Raw genomic sequence first — 16,907 nt, forward strand, 5'->3', positions numbered from 1 at the left:
AATGACTGTGAGTGTTTCTACCAGCTATAGCAGCAGCTGTGGGATACTAATATACCATCCAAAGTAACAGATTCAGAATTCCTGTGTTGTAGCCGAGTTCCAGCTCTGTAGTTTCAAGTTCCTACTTGTTTGGCATAGGATGCTTCCACTGACCTGTTTATTTTCTGTTTACTACAGAGGCACCAAGTCTGAAGGAGGCAGAAGGGAAGGAACCTGAGCTATTCCTAAGTAGATCCAGGCCTGTGGCAGCCAAGGCCAAGCAGGCCCATCTCACTACACTGAAACACATACAAGCACCCTGGTGGAAAAAGCTTGGAGAAGAAACAGGTGATGAGATTGATGTTCCAAAGGATGAACTTAGTATAGAATTAGGAACATTATTCATTGGTGGAACCAAACCGCCCTAGGGAGTTACCATGAAAATTGACACATTTTATATTTCAGGAAATTATATTACTTTTGCCTCTGGCATATGCTGTTAGACTAGAGCTATTCTAATGTGATTTTCCAGAGGTTTCTCTCCCAACAAGACTTACAGACAGTAAGCAAAGAGTTATCATCTACCTCTTTTTCAATTCTCTTTTTCTTTTTTCTACACCCCTGTCTGTGGTCCCGCATACGTATTTGTGTGGCTTTCATTGTGAAACTAAACTCACTACGGCATTATATTGTTGATTAAAATGTGAAATGTCTTTTGTTTCTGCTCTTTTACAATTAAATGGTTTTTTTTTTCTAAATAAATATGTTCAACAGTTGTTCTGAAAAACTTGTCAGGATTATTTCAGGTTTTATGTTGTTATTTAGAATTATTGTTTTTATCATCATCATCACCAGATGTATGTTCTTGGCCTTTATTAAAAGGTAAGGAAAATAAGTGATCAATTGAAAGACATTTCACTCTTCTATAAAGTAATGGTTGTACTCATTTTCCGTTTTCTTACTTCTAAAAGGAACTATATATACACATACACATCGAATTGGAGTCTATGCAGAAAAAATTTCTCCAGATACAACTGCATTATTTTAATTAAATTATGACAACTCTATAACTACTGCTTCCCTTTTGTCTCCTTGGAATCTCAGAGCTAAATATAATGTCTAATTTTCATTGCATTCCTAGATATGTATACAGTTATTTGGCTCTAATTTAATAATCCCTGATTTATGTATTTACTTTTAATTATATTTTAATACTCAAAGTCACCTCAGATTGTGTTTGTAACAATACAGAATTTAAGGGGTTGGGGATGTGGCTCAAGCAGTAGCGCGCTCTCCTGGTATGCGTGCAGCCCGGGTTCGATCCTCAGCACCACATACAAAGATGTTGTGTCCACCAAAAACTAAAAAAAATAAATATTAAAATTCTCTCTCTCTCTCTCTCTCTCTCTCTCTCTCTCTCTCTCTTTAAAAAAAAAAAACAATACAGAATTTAAGTTAAAACAGGAAACAAATCATGACTCTCTATCATAAAGAACCCAGAGGGTTCTCTTTGTGTAAATCAGTGAAAATACTAGAATTTCTAGATTGGAAGACCAAATGTATAATGTCTATTTTCCCAAAATTCATTTTAGTAAAATTCCAGTCAAAATCCTAATGTACTTTATATTCATAGTTGGAAAAAATGTATATAATTCACCTATAAGAATAAACAAATGAGGGCTGGGATTGTAGCTCAGTGATAGAGCACTTGCCTAGCACTTGTGAGAAACTTGGGTTCGATCCTCAGCTTCACATTAAATACTAAATAAATAAATAAAAGTATTGTGTTCAACTAAAAATATTTTTTTAAAAAAAGAAAAAACAGATGAGAATTCTGGTTTTACTTAGAATGTAGAAAGCTAAATGAAAATGTTGCTCCCACCTTAATTTAAAAAAAATGCCAGATGATCTACAACAAATTTTCTTGAACCCATCAATCAGATAGCTAAGGCCTCAAGCCAACCAAGTAAACCAATATGGAACTCAGCAGCTGTGAAATAAGGTATTTCATCTTTGATAGAGCGAAGGAAAAACAGGTGATTATGTGAGAAGAAATCAACTAAAATTTTAACAAATTCCTAAAGGCCAATGTGGGCTAGGATGTCCACTCAGAATACCTAGGATTCCCACAAAGAGAATTAGAACCAAATGCTCACAAGAAAGGTTAAGGGCAAGGCAGGAAGCCTGAAGAAACCTCCTTAATGGCACAGGCAAACATAAGGCTGCTACAGGATAACATAAAGCAGCTCTCAAAGCTCCACCCACTTCTCCAGTCCTTTCTCTTAAAAGTCTTAATCTGCTGGAGCAGGAAAAGCAAGCTTTCTTACCTCCAAGAGTCAGGCTAATTCCATTGCATGTGAGAAAGAATTGGGGAGGGATAGAAACAGGCACCCTAAAGACAATCAGAGTATTGCTAAAGACCAGGCAGAAACAAAAACACTTCACTGCCGTAGTCCGACTGGGCTGCCTAAGTCCGGCTGGGCAAAATAACCGAGAGGTGACAAGCAACTTGAAGGTTGAAACAGAAACTACTTTATTGTGAGTGATCTCAGCAGGAACTGAGAACTCAAACTAGCGGGCACCCAAGGTAGCAGGAGCCACTTCTCTGCCAGACCGCAGAGGTATATATACCCAACTAATTACACACAGCTTAACTTAATTGACATCATCTAGACACAGCAGTCAGTCATTAAGGAATCCTCATCATCTTAATGGCTCGCTGGCCTTGGCTCACAAACCACTCCTCCTAGCATACTGCCAGGTGCCATCTTAACTTGGTTGTGGCCCTCATCATCTCCCCCTTTTGTTTAATTTAAACAACACGTATGTGGCTTAGGGACCGTGCCTGTTTTAGGTTGTCCAATACTACATATGGTCCTTACCCATCATTGGATGGTCTGACCTCAAATTGTCAGCCTCCTGTCTTAGGTTGGTATCATTGTAATTGGATCTTACCCATCTTTGACTACCGGCCCAACACACTCAGCCATTCTTGTGGATAACGACCATCACAAGCAGAAGGGAGGAGGATACAAAATGCCATGATATCAAGCCATTGACTGCTAAAAGTGAGAAACCACTGGAAAAACTGTACCACAGATGACACTGTCAGCAAAGATACCCTGGTACTAATTACAATTTGTTGTATCAGTTCATAATGCATATAAGTGATATACAGTCCAGGTAAGTTCCGCAAGCAGCCCAAAGCAGAGGAACCCATTAATATGTCTATTTTTTCTTGAAGTAAATATTAATGCAACAGTTTGTACAGTTTGTGTGATAGCCATCGCAGAAGCTGTAGTAGCAGCAGCAGAAACAGCAACAGTTTTGATGATGGCAGCTGTAATTCCGAAGTCTCATTTGGTTTTTCAGTAATACTGGAAACTATTTACATTATCCTGAACAGAATTATCAAATGTAATGAAAAGGAAAGGTGAAAGTAAATAAACAGATCTGTTAACCGCCTTATTTGTTCACTTTTTAAAACAATACCCAATTTAAATTAAACTGTTTAAATCATGTGAATAAAAAATATTTGGATCCATTTTTTCATGAGCGCTTCTAATATATGGACATACAGACATAGAACACATAACACAGTGTGCACACATAACAACAGTAAAGGCCTTGTAGCTTTTCACAGATGAAATCTCCATTGCAATGTTTAAAAACTGCACAGTTGATTAAAAAAAAATAAAATAAAACTGATCAGAAAAACATTAACCTAGGTCTGTATGAGCTCAAAAAATAAAATAGAAAAATTCTTTTTGTAACTTGCATATGAGTTTGAAGGTATTCCCACAAGTAAGCCTCAAGGTTTTTTACATTTGAAATAAGCCTTAATGGTGCTCATTAGCCTCCAGGTGTAGGAAAACCATTACCGCAGACATAAGAATAGTTAAACTGGAGTTCTGGATATCAGCTGTTATGGATTTTGAGCCAAATCATCTTCTTTTTGGTCTGTAGATATCGCTTTAGTTAGTCTCTCTGGAATCCAAATCGGCTGCTGTTCTCCCTGTGGAAACACACAAACACACCTCCGACTCCCGACAATTACTGGGTCAGGACCTTTCCATTGTCCAATTAGAATATCCTTCCAAAGTACCTTTGGCTTATGTACATTTTTTGGACACATGTGCCTTTCTACAGCACTAAGTCCTAATGAATCCAAATTTAAAAAGTTTAACCTAAAAAGGGTTATGTTAAGTTTATCTTTGGGGGATTTATATCCCTTCCCAATTCCTTCTTTTTGTTTTAATAAGTACATTTTAATAGTTTGATGAGCTCTTTCAGCTATGCCTTGTCCCTGTGGATTATATGGGATTCCTGTTATGTGAGTAATGCCAAATGATGAGCAAAATTGCTTGAAAGAAGCAGAAGTATAGCCAGGGCCATTATCTGTTTTTAACTGTTTTGGAATGCCCACAGTGGCAAAATTTTTTAAACTGTGAGATATAATATCTTTAGTTTTTTCTCCGTTATGAAGGGAGCCTATTAAATATCTGGAAGAAGTATCAACTGTAACATGTAGATATTGTAATTTTCCAAATTCTGGCTAGTGTGTGACGTCCATTTGCCAGATATGATTAGGTATCAGTCCTCTAGGATTGATTCCAAGACTGACTTGTGGTATAAAAGTCACACAATTTTGACATTGTTTTATTATATGTCTAGCTTGTTCCTTAGTTATTTTAAAACGCTTTCATAAAGTATTAGCATTAACATGGAAGGGTTTGTGAAAATTTCTAGCTTCCAGTACAGAAAAAATATGTATGTCATGTGTTGTTTTATCTGCTAAATCATTGCCCAAACTAAGGGCTCCAGGCAATCCTGTATGTGCCCTGATATGTCCTATAAATAAAGGATCTTTTCTGTCCCAGATTAAACTTTGTATAGCAGAAAACAAAGAGAAAACAGTAGAGGAAAGGGAAATCCTATCAGCATATTCAAGGGAATTTATAGCATATATACAAACTGTCAGAAAATAAATTAAATACAGAATCTTTAAACATCAAAAAAACTTGTAATACTGCATTAAGCTCTACCTTTTGAGCTGATTGTTCGGGTACTAAAAATGTAAAAGCTTGATCAGGGGTAATTACTGCTGCTGTACCATTATTTGACCCATCAGTGAATATATTTGGAGCATTCATGATAGGTGTTTTTCTTGTCATTTTTGGAAAAACTACAGGATGTGAGGACCAAAAAGACAACAAAGGATTAGATGGTAGGTGATTATCAAATGAACAAGTAGATTTGCACATGATTATTGCCCCACTATTTAACTCATTAGCTAACTCGTTAATTTGATCCATAGTATATGGAGTGATAATTTTGATGGGAGAAATTCCAAACACTCCCTTTGCTGCCTTTATTCCTTTGAGTATTAATTGTCCTACAGCCTCAGGATACCTAGTGAAAAATAGTGTTAGGTGAATAAGATAAATGTATCCATAATAATGGACCTTCTTGCCAAAATACTCCTGTAGGAATATTTTTTGTTGGTAGTACAATAAATAATAAAGGCAAACTTATATCAATTCTATCAAATGCATATTTTCCATATATGTTTCAATGAGTTATAATGTCTCTTGTTTCAGGTGTTAACCTGCGGGGTGAATTTGGATCTGATGGACCTTTTAGGGTATTAAATAAAGGTCCCAACTCTCCTGTTGGTATGCCTAGATAAGGCCTTATCCAATTTATGTCTCCTAATAACTTTTGAAAGTCGTTAATTGTTTTAAGTTGATCTACTCGTATTTGAATTTTTGGTGGACGGACCATGGTCGAGGATAATAGAACTCCTAAATAATTAATCGGAAAATTCAATTGTATTTTATCTATTGCTATCTCTAGATTATAATATTTTAATAAATTTGTAAGTGTGGCATAACATTCTAACAATGTGTTTTTATCTTTGTGTGCTAATACATCATCCATATAGTGAAATATTTGTAGTTCAGGAATTTGATTTCTAAGTGGCTGGATTGCTTTGTTAACATAAATTTGACATATAGTTGGGCTGTTAGCCATCCCTTGAGGGAGTACTTTCCATTCATATCTCTGATCAGGACCTTTATGATTCAGCGCAGGGACAGTAAATGCAAAACGTGGACTATTCTCAGGATGAATTGGAATGGAAAAAAAAACAATCTTTAACATCTATAACTAAAACATACCAGGTTTTTGAGAAAGCTGACAATTGAGGAATCCCCAATTGAGCAGGTCCCATGATAACCATCTCGTTATTAATAGCTCTTAAATCTTGCAATAATCTCCATTTACCAGATTTCATTTTGATGACAAAAATGGGAGTATTATGGGGAGATACAGAGGATTGTATACGTCCCTCCACTAATTGTTGTTTGACCAGGTCATGGGCATTGGGCCCCCCTGTCTGTTTTTTGGCAATGGACTCCAAATTTTTTCCTCCACGATATCATGGGTAAATACCTGGTCCTTGTCCATTTTTTGATAACGGAGTACCCTCTACAGTAGTCTGAGAATGGCATTCATTAGCCCAATGTCTCCCTCTATGGCATTGTGGGCAAATACCCGGTATTCTACCCCTTTAATACCCAGTTTTGTTAAACCCTCCTCCTATGGGGCAACTCCTTCTAAAATGTCCTGTTTGTCCACAATTGTAGCATGTTTTTGGCCTGGCTTCTAATGCCTGTTGTACTGCAGCTGCCAAGACTTGCCCCTGTTCATTAATGTCTCTACATAGTTTAATATATGTGTTTAAATCTGTATTTCTTCATGGTCTAATGGCTTCCCTACACCATCTATTGGCTTGTTCGCAGGCTAGCTGTTTAATTAATGGCATTGCTTGTTCTGCATCCCCAAAAACTCTGGTAGCTGTTTGTATAAGCCTATCTACAAATTCCGCATAAGTTTCATTACTTCCTTGTATTACTTTAGATAATTGACCTTGCAAATCTCCATGCCCTTGTAAAGTTTTCCATGCCTTAACTGCAGCTGAAGCAATTTGTGAGTAAATGGCAGGATAGTATTGAATTTGTTGTTGCTCACCCTCATAAGGTCCCTCTCCTAGCAACATCTCTATATTTCTCTGAGGATAACCAGCTGCTGCATTTTGCCTAGCTGTTTCCATACAAAATTCTTGATTGCAACCTTCCACAGCAAAAATTGTCCTCCATTTAGTGCAGCTCTGCACATTCTAGCCCAATCTCCTGGCATCGTATTCAAATTGGCAATGGATTCGACCATACTTACAGTGAAGGGCACTTGACCATAACTTGTCACAGCCTCTTTCAGCTGCTTCACTGTTTTGAAATCTAAAGCATGGTGAATTTGCTGCCCTCCTGCCTCCTCAAATACAGGGCATGCTAATCTTTGAGGTCCTGTCTCAGGATCCCATCTATCAACTATGGGGGTTGGGGACCACCCAGCATATGTTGTCTCCATAGGTGGAGCTGTTGGTTGAATACCCTCTGGTGATAGAAAGGGGTTAGTAGAAATCTCCCGTTGTAATTTTTCTCCTGGAATCCCTTCCTTCTCTAAACTTTCTTTTCCTGTCTGACTAACTTGAGAGACTTCTTCTTTTACTTGATTTAAAATGTGTTGAGAGCCACAGCCGAAGGGGCCCCAGCAAACTTCCAGCTGATTGGCTCACAGCGGCCCCAGCTATGATCAAATTGATGAGTTAGCTAATGAGTTAAATACTTGGGCAATAATCATGTGCAAATCTAATGTTTCATTTGATAACTACTTACCATCTAATCCTTTATTGTCTTTTTGGTCATCGCATCCTGTAATTTTTCCAAAAATGACAAGAAAAACACCTATCATGAATGCTCCAAATACATTCACTGATGGGTCAAATAATAGTACAGCAGCAGTAGTTACACCTGATCAAACTTTTACATTTTTAGTACCCAAACAATCAGCTCAAAAGGTAGAGCTTAATGCATTATTACAAACTTTTTTGATGTTTAAAGATTCTGTATTTAATTTATTTTCCGATAGTCAGTATATAGTTAATGCTATAATATCCCTGGAAGATGCTGGTAGGATTTCCCCTTCCTCTACTGTTTTCTCTTTGTTTTCCACTATACAAAATCTAATCTGGGACAGAAAAGATCCATTCTTTATAGGACATGTCAGGGTACATACAGGATTGCCTGGAGCCCTTAGTTTGGGCAATGATTTAGCAGATAAAACAACACATGACATACATATTTTCTCTACACTAGAAGAAGCTACAAATTTTCATAAAAAGTTCCATGCCAATGCTAATACTTTACAAAAGCATTTTAAAATAACTAAGGAACAAGCTAGACAAATAATAAAACAATGTCAAAATTGTGTGACCTTTTTACCACAAGTTCATCTTGGAGTCAATCCTAGAGGACTGATACCTAACCATATTTGGCAGATGGACGTCACACACTTGCCAGAATTTGGAAAATTAAAATATTTGCATGTTACAGTTGATACTTCTTCCGGATTTTTGATGGGCTCCCTTCATGCCGGAGAAAAAACTAAAGATGTTATAGCTCATTGCTTACAAAATTTTGCCACTGTGGGCGTTCCTAAACAGTTAAAAACAGATAATGGTCCTGGCTATACCACTACCTCTTTTAAATAATTTTGCTCAACTTTGCATTACTCATATAACAGGAATCCCATATAATCCACAGGGACAAGGTATAGTTGAAAGAGCTCATCAAACTATTAAAATGTACTTATTAAAGCAAAAAAAAAGGGAATTGGGAAGGGGCATATATTCCCCAAAGATAAACTTAAAATAACCCTTTTTACTCTAAACTTTTTAAATTTGGATTCATCAGGGCTTAGTGCTGCGGAAAGGCATATGTGCCCAAAAAATGTACATAAGCCCAAGGTATTTTGGAAGGATATTCTAACAGGACAATGGAAAGGTCCTGACCCAGTAATTGTCTGGAGTTGGGGGTCTGTTTGTGTGTTTCCACAGGGAGAACAGCAGCCGATTTGGATTCCAGAGAGATTAACTAAAGTGATTTCTACAGACCAAAAAGAAGATGATTTGGCTCAAATCCATAACAGCTGATATCCAGAACTCCAGTTTGGCTATCCTTACATCTGTGACAGTGGTTCCACACCTGGAGGCTAATGAAACCAGGATGGTTTTTTCAATATCTATTTTATTATTGCCCTTTCCCACATCACGAAGTTCTATTTTGTTTTTTGAGCTCATGTTTTGCTAATCAGTTCTATTTTTTTGACTATGGAGTTTTTAAACATTGCAGTGGAGATTTCACCTGTAAAAATTTATAAGGCCTTTACTATTATGTTATGTGTTTTATGTATTATATTATGTGTGCACACTTGTGTTTTGTGTTGTATGTTTGTATGTACGTATGTCCATATATCATATATGATGAGCACTCATGAAAAAAAATGGATCCAAATTTTTTTTTCTTATTCACGTGATTTAAATGGTTTAATTTAAATTGGGTAAACAGCTGTTGAGGATTGTTTTAATATGTGAACAAAAAAGGAGGTTAACAGATCTGTTTGTTTATTTTCACCTTTCCTTTTCATTATATTTAATAATTCTGTTCAGGATAATGTAAATTGTTCAGAAAATTGTTTTCTTTTAGTGCCTGCTGGAATGTTACACAATTTTTTCTTTAGCCATTATTGCCAGAATTCCTATCTTCATCCCAGTGCAGGTGAAGGTAAAGATAAAACCAATCTACAGCTTTTGCAATAGCTATCACTGAACTGCTTGCAGAACTTTCCTGGAATATGTATCACTTGTATACATTGTGAACTATCTGTTGGTGCAGCGACTTGTGGTTGTGTGGGGTATTTTTGCTGATGGTGTCATCAGTGGTGCAATTTTTCCAAAAGGAGCCATCAATTGGCTTAGTGTATCCTCTTCCCTTCTGCTTGTGATGGTCGTTCAGCTAAAATTTGGGGGCCAACAGAGGTGAGGCAAAGAAGCTCACCCCCCCCCCCACTGGTACAAAGGCCTATCCACAGGTGTGGCTGTATGCTGTACAGGTAGCCAATGACAGGTAAGATCCAATTGCAATGGTACCAACCTAAGACAGGAGGCTGACACCTTGAGGTCAGCTCATCCGTTGACGGGTAAGGACCATATGTAGTATTGGACAACCTAAGGCAGGCACGGTCCCTAAGCCACGTGCTTGTTGTTTAAACAGAGAGGGGGAGATGTTGAGAGCCACAGCCCAAGGGGCCCCAGCAAACTTCCAGCTGATTGGCTCACAGAGGCCCCAGCAAACTTCCAGCTAATTGGCTCACCGTGGCCCCAACAAACTTCCAGCTGCCAGCTGATTGGCTCCTCTGCGGTAATGCTCATTGGGCTGTTTCCCCTCCCTTTCAGACCACGGAGCTGCTCATTGGGGGACTCTTTTGGCTCCGCCCACGTGACCCAGCCAATCGGCCTCAAGAGCAGGAGGAGTGGGGGGTTGAGAGGCTTGTGAGAAGCTGGTGGTGGCAGTTGGGCTCTGAGGGAATTTGTGTTCTAAAAATAAAGATCATTTCTGCTTGATAAATGGCTCGTGAATTGTGCCCAGCCAGACTGCAGCAAAAATGTCCTCTCCCTGACTAAGTAAACAAGATTGTATCAACGTCCATAATGGTAATGTGCCAACTGGCAAAGTTCCTGGGCTTTTTTTTTTAATCTTTTTTAAATCTTCCCCATGATGGTTCCATTGTGATATGTTTAACAACTCCTCCTTAAGAAGCCATGGGCTACATTTTTGTATCATATCAACATATGCCCTAACTGTTCTTGGTTTTACTGGGGTGCCTCCTTCCTCTAGCAATTTACATAATACCCTTTTGGTTTGTTTTTTAGTAATTTCTGATCCTATATTTCTGGTACAAAGATAACGCAACCCAACAAGATAGCATAAAACAAAACCGAAAGAAAATGAGACAAAAACGGAACAAAAATTCATTGTTTCGATTTTTCTATCTTGACATGTGCATCCTAGGTCTATCTCTATCTCTTCCTCAGGGGCGAATAACTTTTCTCCCATCCTATTTATTTCTAGGGATAGGCAGCTTCAAACAAAAATGAAACAAAACGAAAGAAGAATCTTTAAATGGTTACCCATCCTCTCGTCCTGCCCTCAGGGGCAACAGTTTACTTTATCACTTACCCTCAGGTGTTCCCTGTATGGGCCACCATATGCTGTAGTCCATCTGGGCTGCCTAAGTCCGGCTGGGCAAAATAACCGAGAGGTGACAAGCAACTTGAAGGTTGAAGCAGGAACTACTTTATTGTGAGTGATCTCAGCAGGAACTGAGAACTCAAAGTAGCAGGCACCCAAGGTAGCAGGAGCCGCTTCTCTGTCAGACCGCAGAGGTACATATACCCAACTAATTACACACAGCTTAACTTAATTGACATCATCTAGACACAGCAGTCAGTCAATAAGGAATCCTCATCATCTTAATGGCTCGCTGGCGTTGGCTCATAAACCACTCCTCCTAGCATACTGCCAGGCACCATCTTAACTTGGTTGTGGTCCTCATCACTTCACCCTGGCAGAATGACAAGAAATCATCTTGGGCCCCAAAATTCTATGCCAATGCAAATCAGAGTCTGTTGATGCTGAGGAGGGAACTCCTACCCATGACCAACACGGATAGAGACACAGAAGTTGGGCTGCCACTGGGTAGAATAATAGGAACTCTGAGAAACCCTATTTCCAAGCACAAGTAGAAGAGACCAGACCCAAGATTTAGGCTGGATCAGGACAGCAGAACACCCCCTGTCCCAACAACTAGCCTAGCACAAAGTAATAAGCAATATCAGTTTATCCCTAGGGTAGGAGAAAGTACATGGAGAGAGATGTCTGTGGTAACAGGCATACAGAAATGGGTGAAAGTAGGGAGTGGGATAAGAACACAGAAAGCCAAGTTTCCCAGATCCCACCTTGAGCACAAAGTAACAGCAGGTAAAAACGAAATGAATTTGACATATATGGTTATTATGGTTTAGCTATAAGGAGTCCCCCATAAACTCATGTGGGAGATGATGTAAGAAAGTTTAGAGATGAAATGATTGGGTTATAAAAGGTTTAACCTAATCAATGTATTAATCTGATAGGTTAACCTGATGGGTAACTAACTGTACAAAGATAAGGTGTGGCTGGAGGAGGAGGGTCCCTAGGGGTATGTCTTTGGAGTTTATATTTTGTCCTTGTTGAGCAGAACTCCTTCTCTGCTTCCTGGTGCCATGTTGCTAGCTGCTTTTCTCCACCACACTCTCCTGTCATGATATTCTGCCTCACCTCACACCTCAAAGAATGGAGCTTGTGGTGGTGGACTTAGAACTCTCAAATCATGAGCCCCAAAATAACTTTTCCTCCTCTAAATTTGTTCTTTTCAGGTCTTTTGCTTGCAGCAGCAAAAAGCTGACTAAAACAATGGTGTACTACATATAAAACCCAGCTAAATTGATTAATTAGACTTAAACCACCTGCAATACTGCAGTGGAATTGTGAAGATATCTCCCTGGAGTTAACAGGCTCCAAAGTTAAAAGCACTATCCTCAACAAAAATTCTCTCTTCAGATACCAGCCAGAGGTTTGGGGATCTAATTGGCAAGTAATTTGGGAATTGCACAACATTTTCAGGTTTAATAATTCACTAACAGAAGTTGAGAAACACTATACTTATGATTGCTATTTTATTAAGGATAGATTATCAGATCCAGTCATAAACCATATATAATAAAATGAAATTAGACCCCTCTCTCTCACCCTGCATAAAATTCAACTCTTACGTAGATCAAGGACCTAGGCATTAGACCAGAGACCTTGCATCTACTAGAAGAAAAAGTAGGCCCAAATATCCATCATGTCAGCTTAGAAATTAAATTCCTCAATAAGACTCCTGAAGTGCAAGAAGTAAAATCAAGACTCAATAAACATATCAAACTAAAAAGTTTCTTCACAGCAAAGTAAACAATCAAGAACATGAAGAGAGAGCCTTCAGAATGGGAGAAAATCATTGCCACCTGCACCTCAGATAGAGCACTAATCTCTAGGATATACAAAGAATTTAAAAAACACCAAAGCAACAAATAACCCAGTCAATAAATGGACAAAGTAACTGAACAGGCACTTCACAGAAGAAATAATGAATGGTCAACAAATATATGAAAAAAATGTTCAACATTACTAGCAATTAGAGAAATGGAAATTAAAACTATACTGAGATTCTATCTCACTCAGTCAGAATGGCAGTTATCGAGAATACAAGTAAAAATAAATATCAGAGAGGATGTTAGGGGAAAGGTATGCTCATACATTGCTGGTGGGACTGCAAATTGGTGCAACCATTCTGTAAAGCAGTATGGAGATTCCTCAAAAAACTTGGAATGGAACCACTATTTGACCTAGCTATCCCACTCCTCAGCATATACCCAAAAGACTTAAAATCAGCATACTTTTCAGTGACATAGCCTCATCATAGCAGCTCAATTCACAATAAATATACTATGGACCAACTTATGTGCCCTTCAGTAGATGCATAAAGAAAATGTGGTACATACACACAATGGAATATTACTCAGCCATAAAGAAGAATGAAATTATGGCATTTGCTGGCAAATGGATGGAACTGGAGAATATCATACTAAGTGAAATAAGCCAGTCCCCCAAATCCAAAGGCTTTTGGAGTGGGGAGGAAAAGAGGAGGATGGGAATGGGAAAGACAGTAGAATGAATCAGACATAACTTCTCTATGTTCATGTATGAATACAAACCAGTATAACTCGTCATTATATCTAACCACAAGAGTGGGAAGTTATATTCCATGTATGTATGATATGTCAAAATACATTCTACTGTCATCTATAACTAAAAAGAACAAATTTAAAAATTATTAATGTCCTGAAGGAAAGTGTACAAAACAGACTATTTTACAGGCAACTGCTTTGGGGGCTTTGTTTCTAGATTGAATGTTGGTGTTCTCTTGAAATTCATGAGTTGGGGCCTTTGGGAAATGATCACGTTATGAAGTCACAGCCTTTATAAATGGAATTAATTGCTCTTACAAAAGAGACACCAGAGTGCTCCCTTGTCTCTTTAACCACATGAGGATGCAGTGAGAAGACAATATCTATGAACCAGGAAGTTGTCCCTGATACCAGATCAGTGCCTTGGGCTTGGACTCCCTAGCCTCAATGGAGAAATAAATTTTGTTGTTTATAACCCATGTAGATTGTGGTATTTGTTATAGCATCCCATACTAAAATAGACTTCCAAAGGACAGGTATTTGCTTTTCCAGGGAACCTGACAAGGCCTTATGAAGACAAAGAGGAGCAAAGCCAAGGTTGGAAATCAAGTGGTTCCATGTCAGAGTTTGTTAATTAGCTTTTCATCACTAAACAAATATCTTAGATAAACTTATAAAGGGGAAAGGTTTATTTCAGCTCACTTTTTTTAAGTTTCAGATCATGGTGTGTTGGCCTCATTGCTTCTGGGCCTGCTGGGAGAAAGCACATTATGGGGAGATGTTACAGAGCAAAGTCACTCATCTCATGGAACTCAAAAAAGAAGAAAAGGAAGTGGAGAGGATGTCCCACTTTCCTCTTCAAGGCATAACCCCAATGACCTGAAGACTTCCCACCAGACCCTACCTCCTGATGTTTCTGCAACTTCCTTTAAAACATGGGCCTTTGAGGGACATTCCAGATCCAAGATGTAACACACTACTATTGACACTAAGAGCCCAACTGCACTTCAAATTAGGGAATGGTCACTCTCTGAGGAACACATAAATGATCGCAGAATTTTGTAATTTCAGACTAATATAAAAACACGTAGCATAAAATTGTACATGCCATTTTACGACCTGCTCTTTGTATATCAGCTCACTCATATCAAGTTTCTTAGTCAGACTGTGCACATGCTGCTCCATATGCCTTTACTCTTCTTTACACTCTTATTTTCTCAGGATTAACTCCTATTGTCTTTTATCATCTCAATCTCAGAGTCTTTGGTTAAATTTCATTATATATTATTTACAATCATTCAGTGCTCCTTGAAAAAAGCTCAGCTCTTTAACTTTTCCATCCCATCTTCCTCCATTCCCCAGAGTCTACTGTAATTCTGAGTGACCTGTGCTCACTAAAGAATAAAAGACCTAACAGACATATTTTTCTATTCTCTTCTCCTGTGAGGAAGTTTCATTCTTTTAAAACTGAAAGATCGATTCTGAAGCTAAATGTGGAATCAAGTAAGTAAACAGAAAGGTAATGTTTGTGTAAGGGAGGCGTTAATAAACATGTAATGGCTTTGTTTTCTAGGTAGAAGAAAGTTCATCTTTTGGGAATGTGAGGAGTAGATAAGGGGTTGAAGATTGACAAGGATGTCAAAATTTCAATTAACTGCTGTGAGAAATGGGAGAGGAATAGAAGACACACCAAGGATTTGGCAGTGTCCTGAGGATATGAAGTGAAGTTGGGATGTTAGTGGTCATGACACTGATGCTACTGATGGTACTGACATGGTCTGATGTCCCAGTAGCATTCTGTACCCCAAAGGAGGTTGAACCCATCCAGGACAGGACTTTGCTAGGTCAATACAATCAGGAATTTGAGAATATAATGTATTAATAGAAGTGCTCCAGTGTTCTGACATTGAGTAACTATTTCAAATTCTGGTTCTGTCCCTCACTTTATGACCCTGTGCAAATTACTTAACCTTTTGAAGTTTTATTGTATCATGTCTAAAATGAGAATAATCATGTATACTTTACTGAGTGTCTTGCCTCTATATTATTCTGGGACCTGGAGATACAGCTGAGATCAAAAAAGAGACAAAAATCCATTTTCTTGGAACTAATCATCTAGTGAGGAGAAAGTAAGATTAATAAAATAGATAGTATATTAGATAAAATGCTTGGAGGAAAAAAAGCAGCCCCCCCCCTCAATAAAAAAGTTATATCACTATAGTGGACTACAATTTTAAGATGGGTGGCCAAGGAAAGGACTTAGTGGACTGATGTTTGAAACTCAAAGGGATGAGGGTGCATATAAAATAAGCTAAATATCTGGTACACAGTAAAATTCAATAGATTCAAACTAATATTATTCTGACTGTGAACAAAGTGCCTAAAATGACAGATCAGTGGGAGCTGGCTGGTCTCCCTAACCGTTTTACTGAGGAACCTAAAATAGAGCCTGAGTGACTCCGGTCTCTGGCTGGAGCTCTTCATTAATTCACACTCCAGAGTCTGAACCCTCAAATACCACTGTTTGTTTAAAGAACTGCTGAAGCGCCACTTACTAAGAGGCACCTTCATACTATTCACTATTCTTCACTTCTCACACGTATGCCCTTAGAGATGTCGCCAATCTTCTTTCATATTAACGCCAGGTCCTGGTTGCCGTTTGTCTTTGGGTATGTATGTCACTTCTCTAGTTCTTATTTTTCATTGCAAAGTGAAAAGGTCATACTAGAAGACCAACTTTCCGACTTTATTATTTTACGACTCCAGCAAAACCCATATCCCCACTCCTTTTTCCTTGTTCATTCAACAACCTGACTGCAGCTGGTAACCTCAGTCCAAATTCTCCAAAGAAACCTAAGCCTTAGTCTGGTCAGTAACACCCAACACGGCGGAGGAACGAGACGCCACCGGAACATTCACCACACACAGGCAACGCCTGACCTTTCTGGAAAGCCCTCCCTCTCTGCCTTTCCGGCCTTCCCCCCATCTTCTTCCGGGACACGCGCTCGCCTTTGATCCCGCCCCTCCCCCAGCCCTTAAAGTCTATTAGCTGTTTCTTTGGGGAAGCGGAGGAGTTTCCCAGCGTTGATTGGCTGCTGTCATTGTTGACGGGTTTAGTTACAAACAAGGCGTTCCTGGTCTCCCTGGTAACGCTCTGACGATAGCTCTGATTGGTCGACGTCCTAATCTTATTTTCCGTCCC

General features: G+C 38.6%; 1 protein-coding gene across 4 annotated transcripts in view; it reads left to right on the forward strand.

Moving 5' to 3' along the window:
• The window catches only part of Iqcb1 (IQ motif containing B1), a 57,621-nt gene extending 56,223 nt beyond the window's left edge, over positions 1-1,398 (forward strand). For all 4 annotated transcript variants that reach the window (XM_071615297.1, XM_027935983.2, XM_027935984.2 and 1 more), the window contains one exon: positions 178-1,398. In XM_071615297.1, coding sequence (XP_071471398.1) covers positions 178-407 — 230 coding nt within the window. In that variant the 3' untranslated portion in view covers positions 408-1,398. The remainder of the gene's footprint in view (positions 1-177) is intronic.
• The last annotated feature ends 15,509 nt before the right edge of the window (positions 1,399-16,907 follow it).

The sequence above is a fragment of the Marmota flaviventris genome, chromosome 8 (genome assembly GCF_047511675.1).
Source record: "Marmota flaviventris isolate mMarFla1 chromosome 8, mMarFla1.hap1, whole genome shotgun sequence".
Classification (NCBI taxonomy): domain Eukaryota; kingdom Metazoa; phylum Chordata; class Mammalia; order Rodentia; family Sciuridae; genus Marmota; species Marmota flaviventris.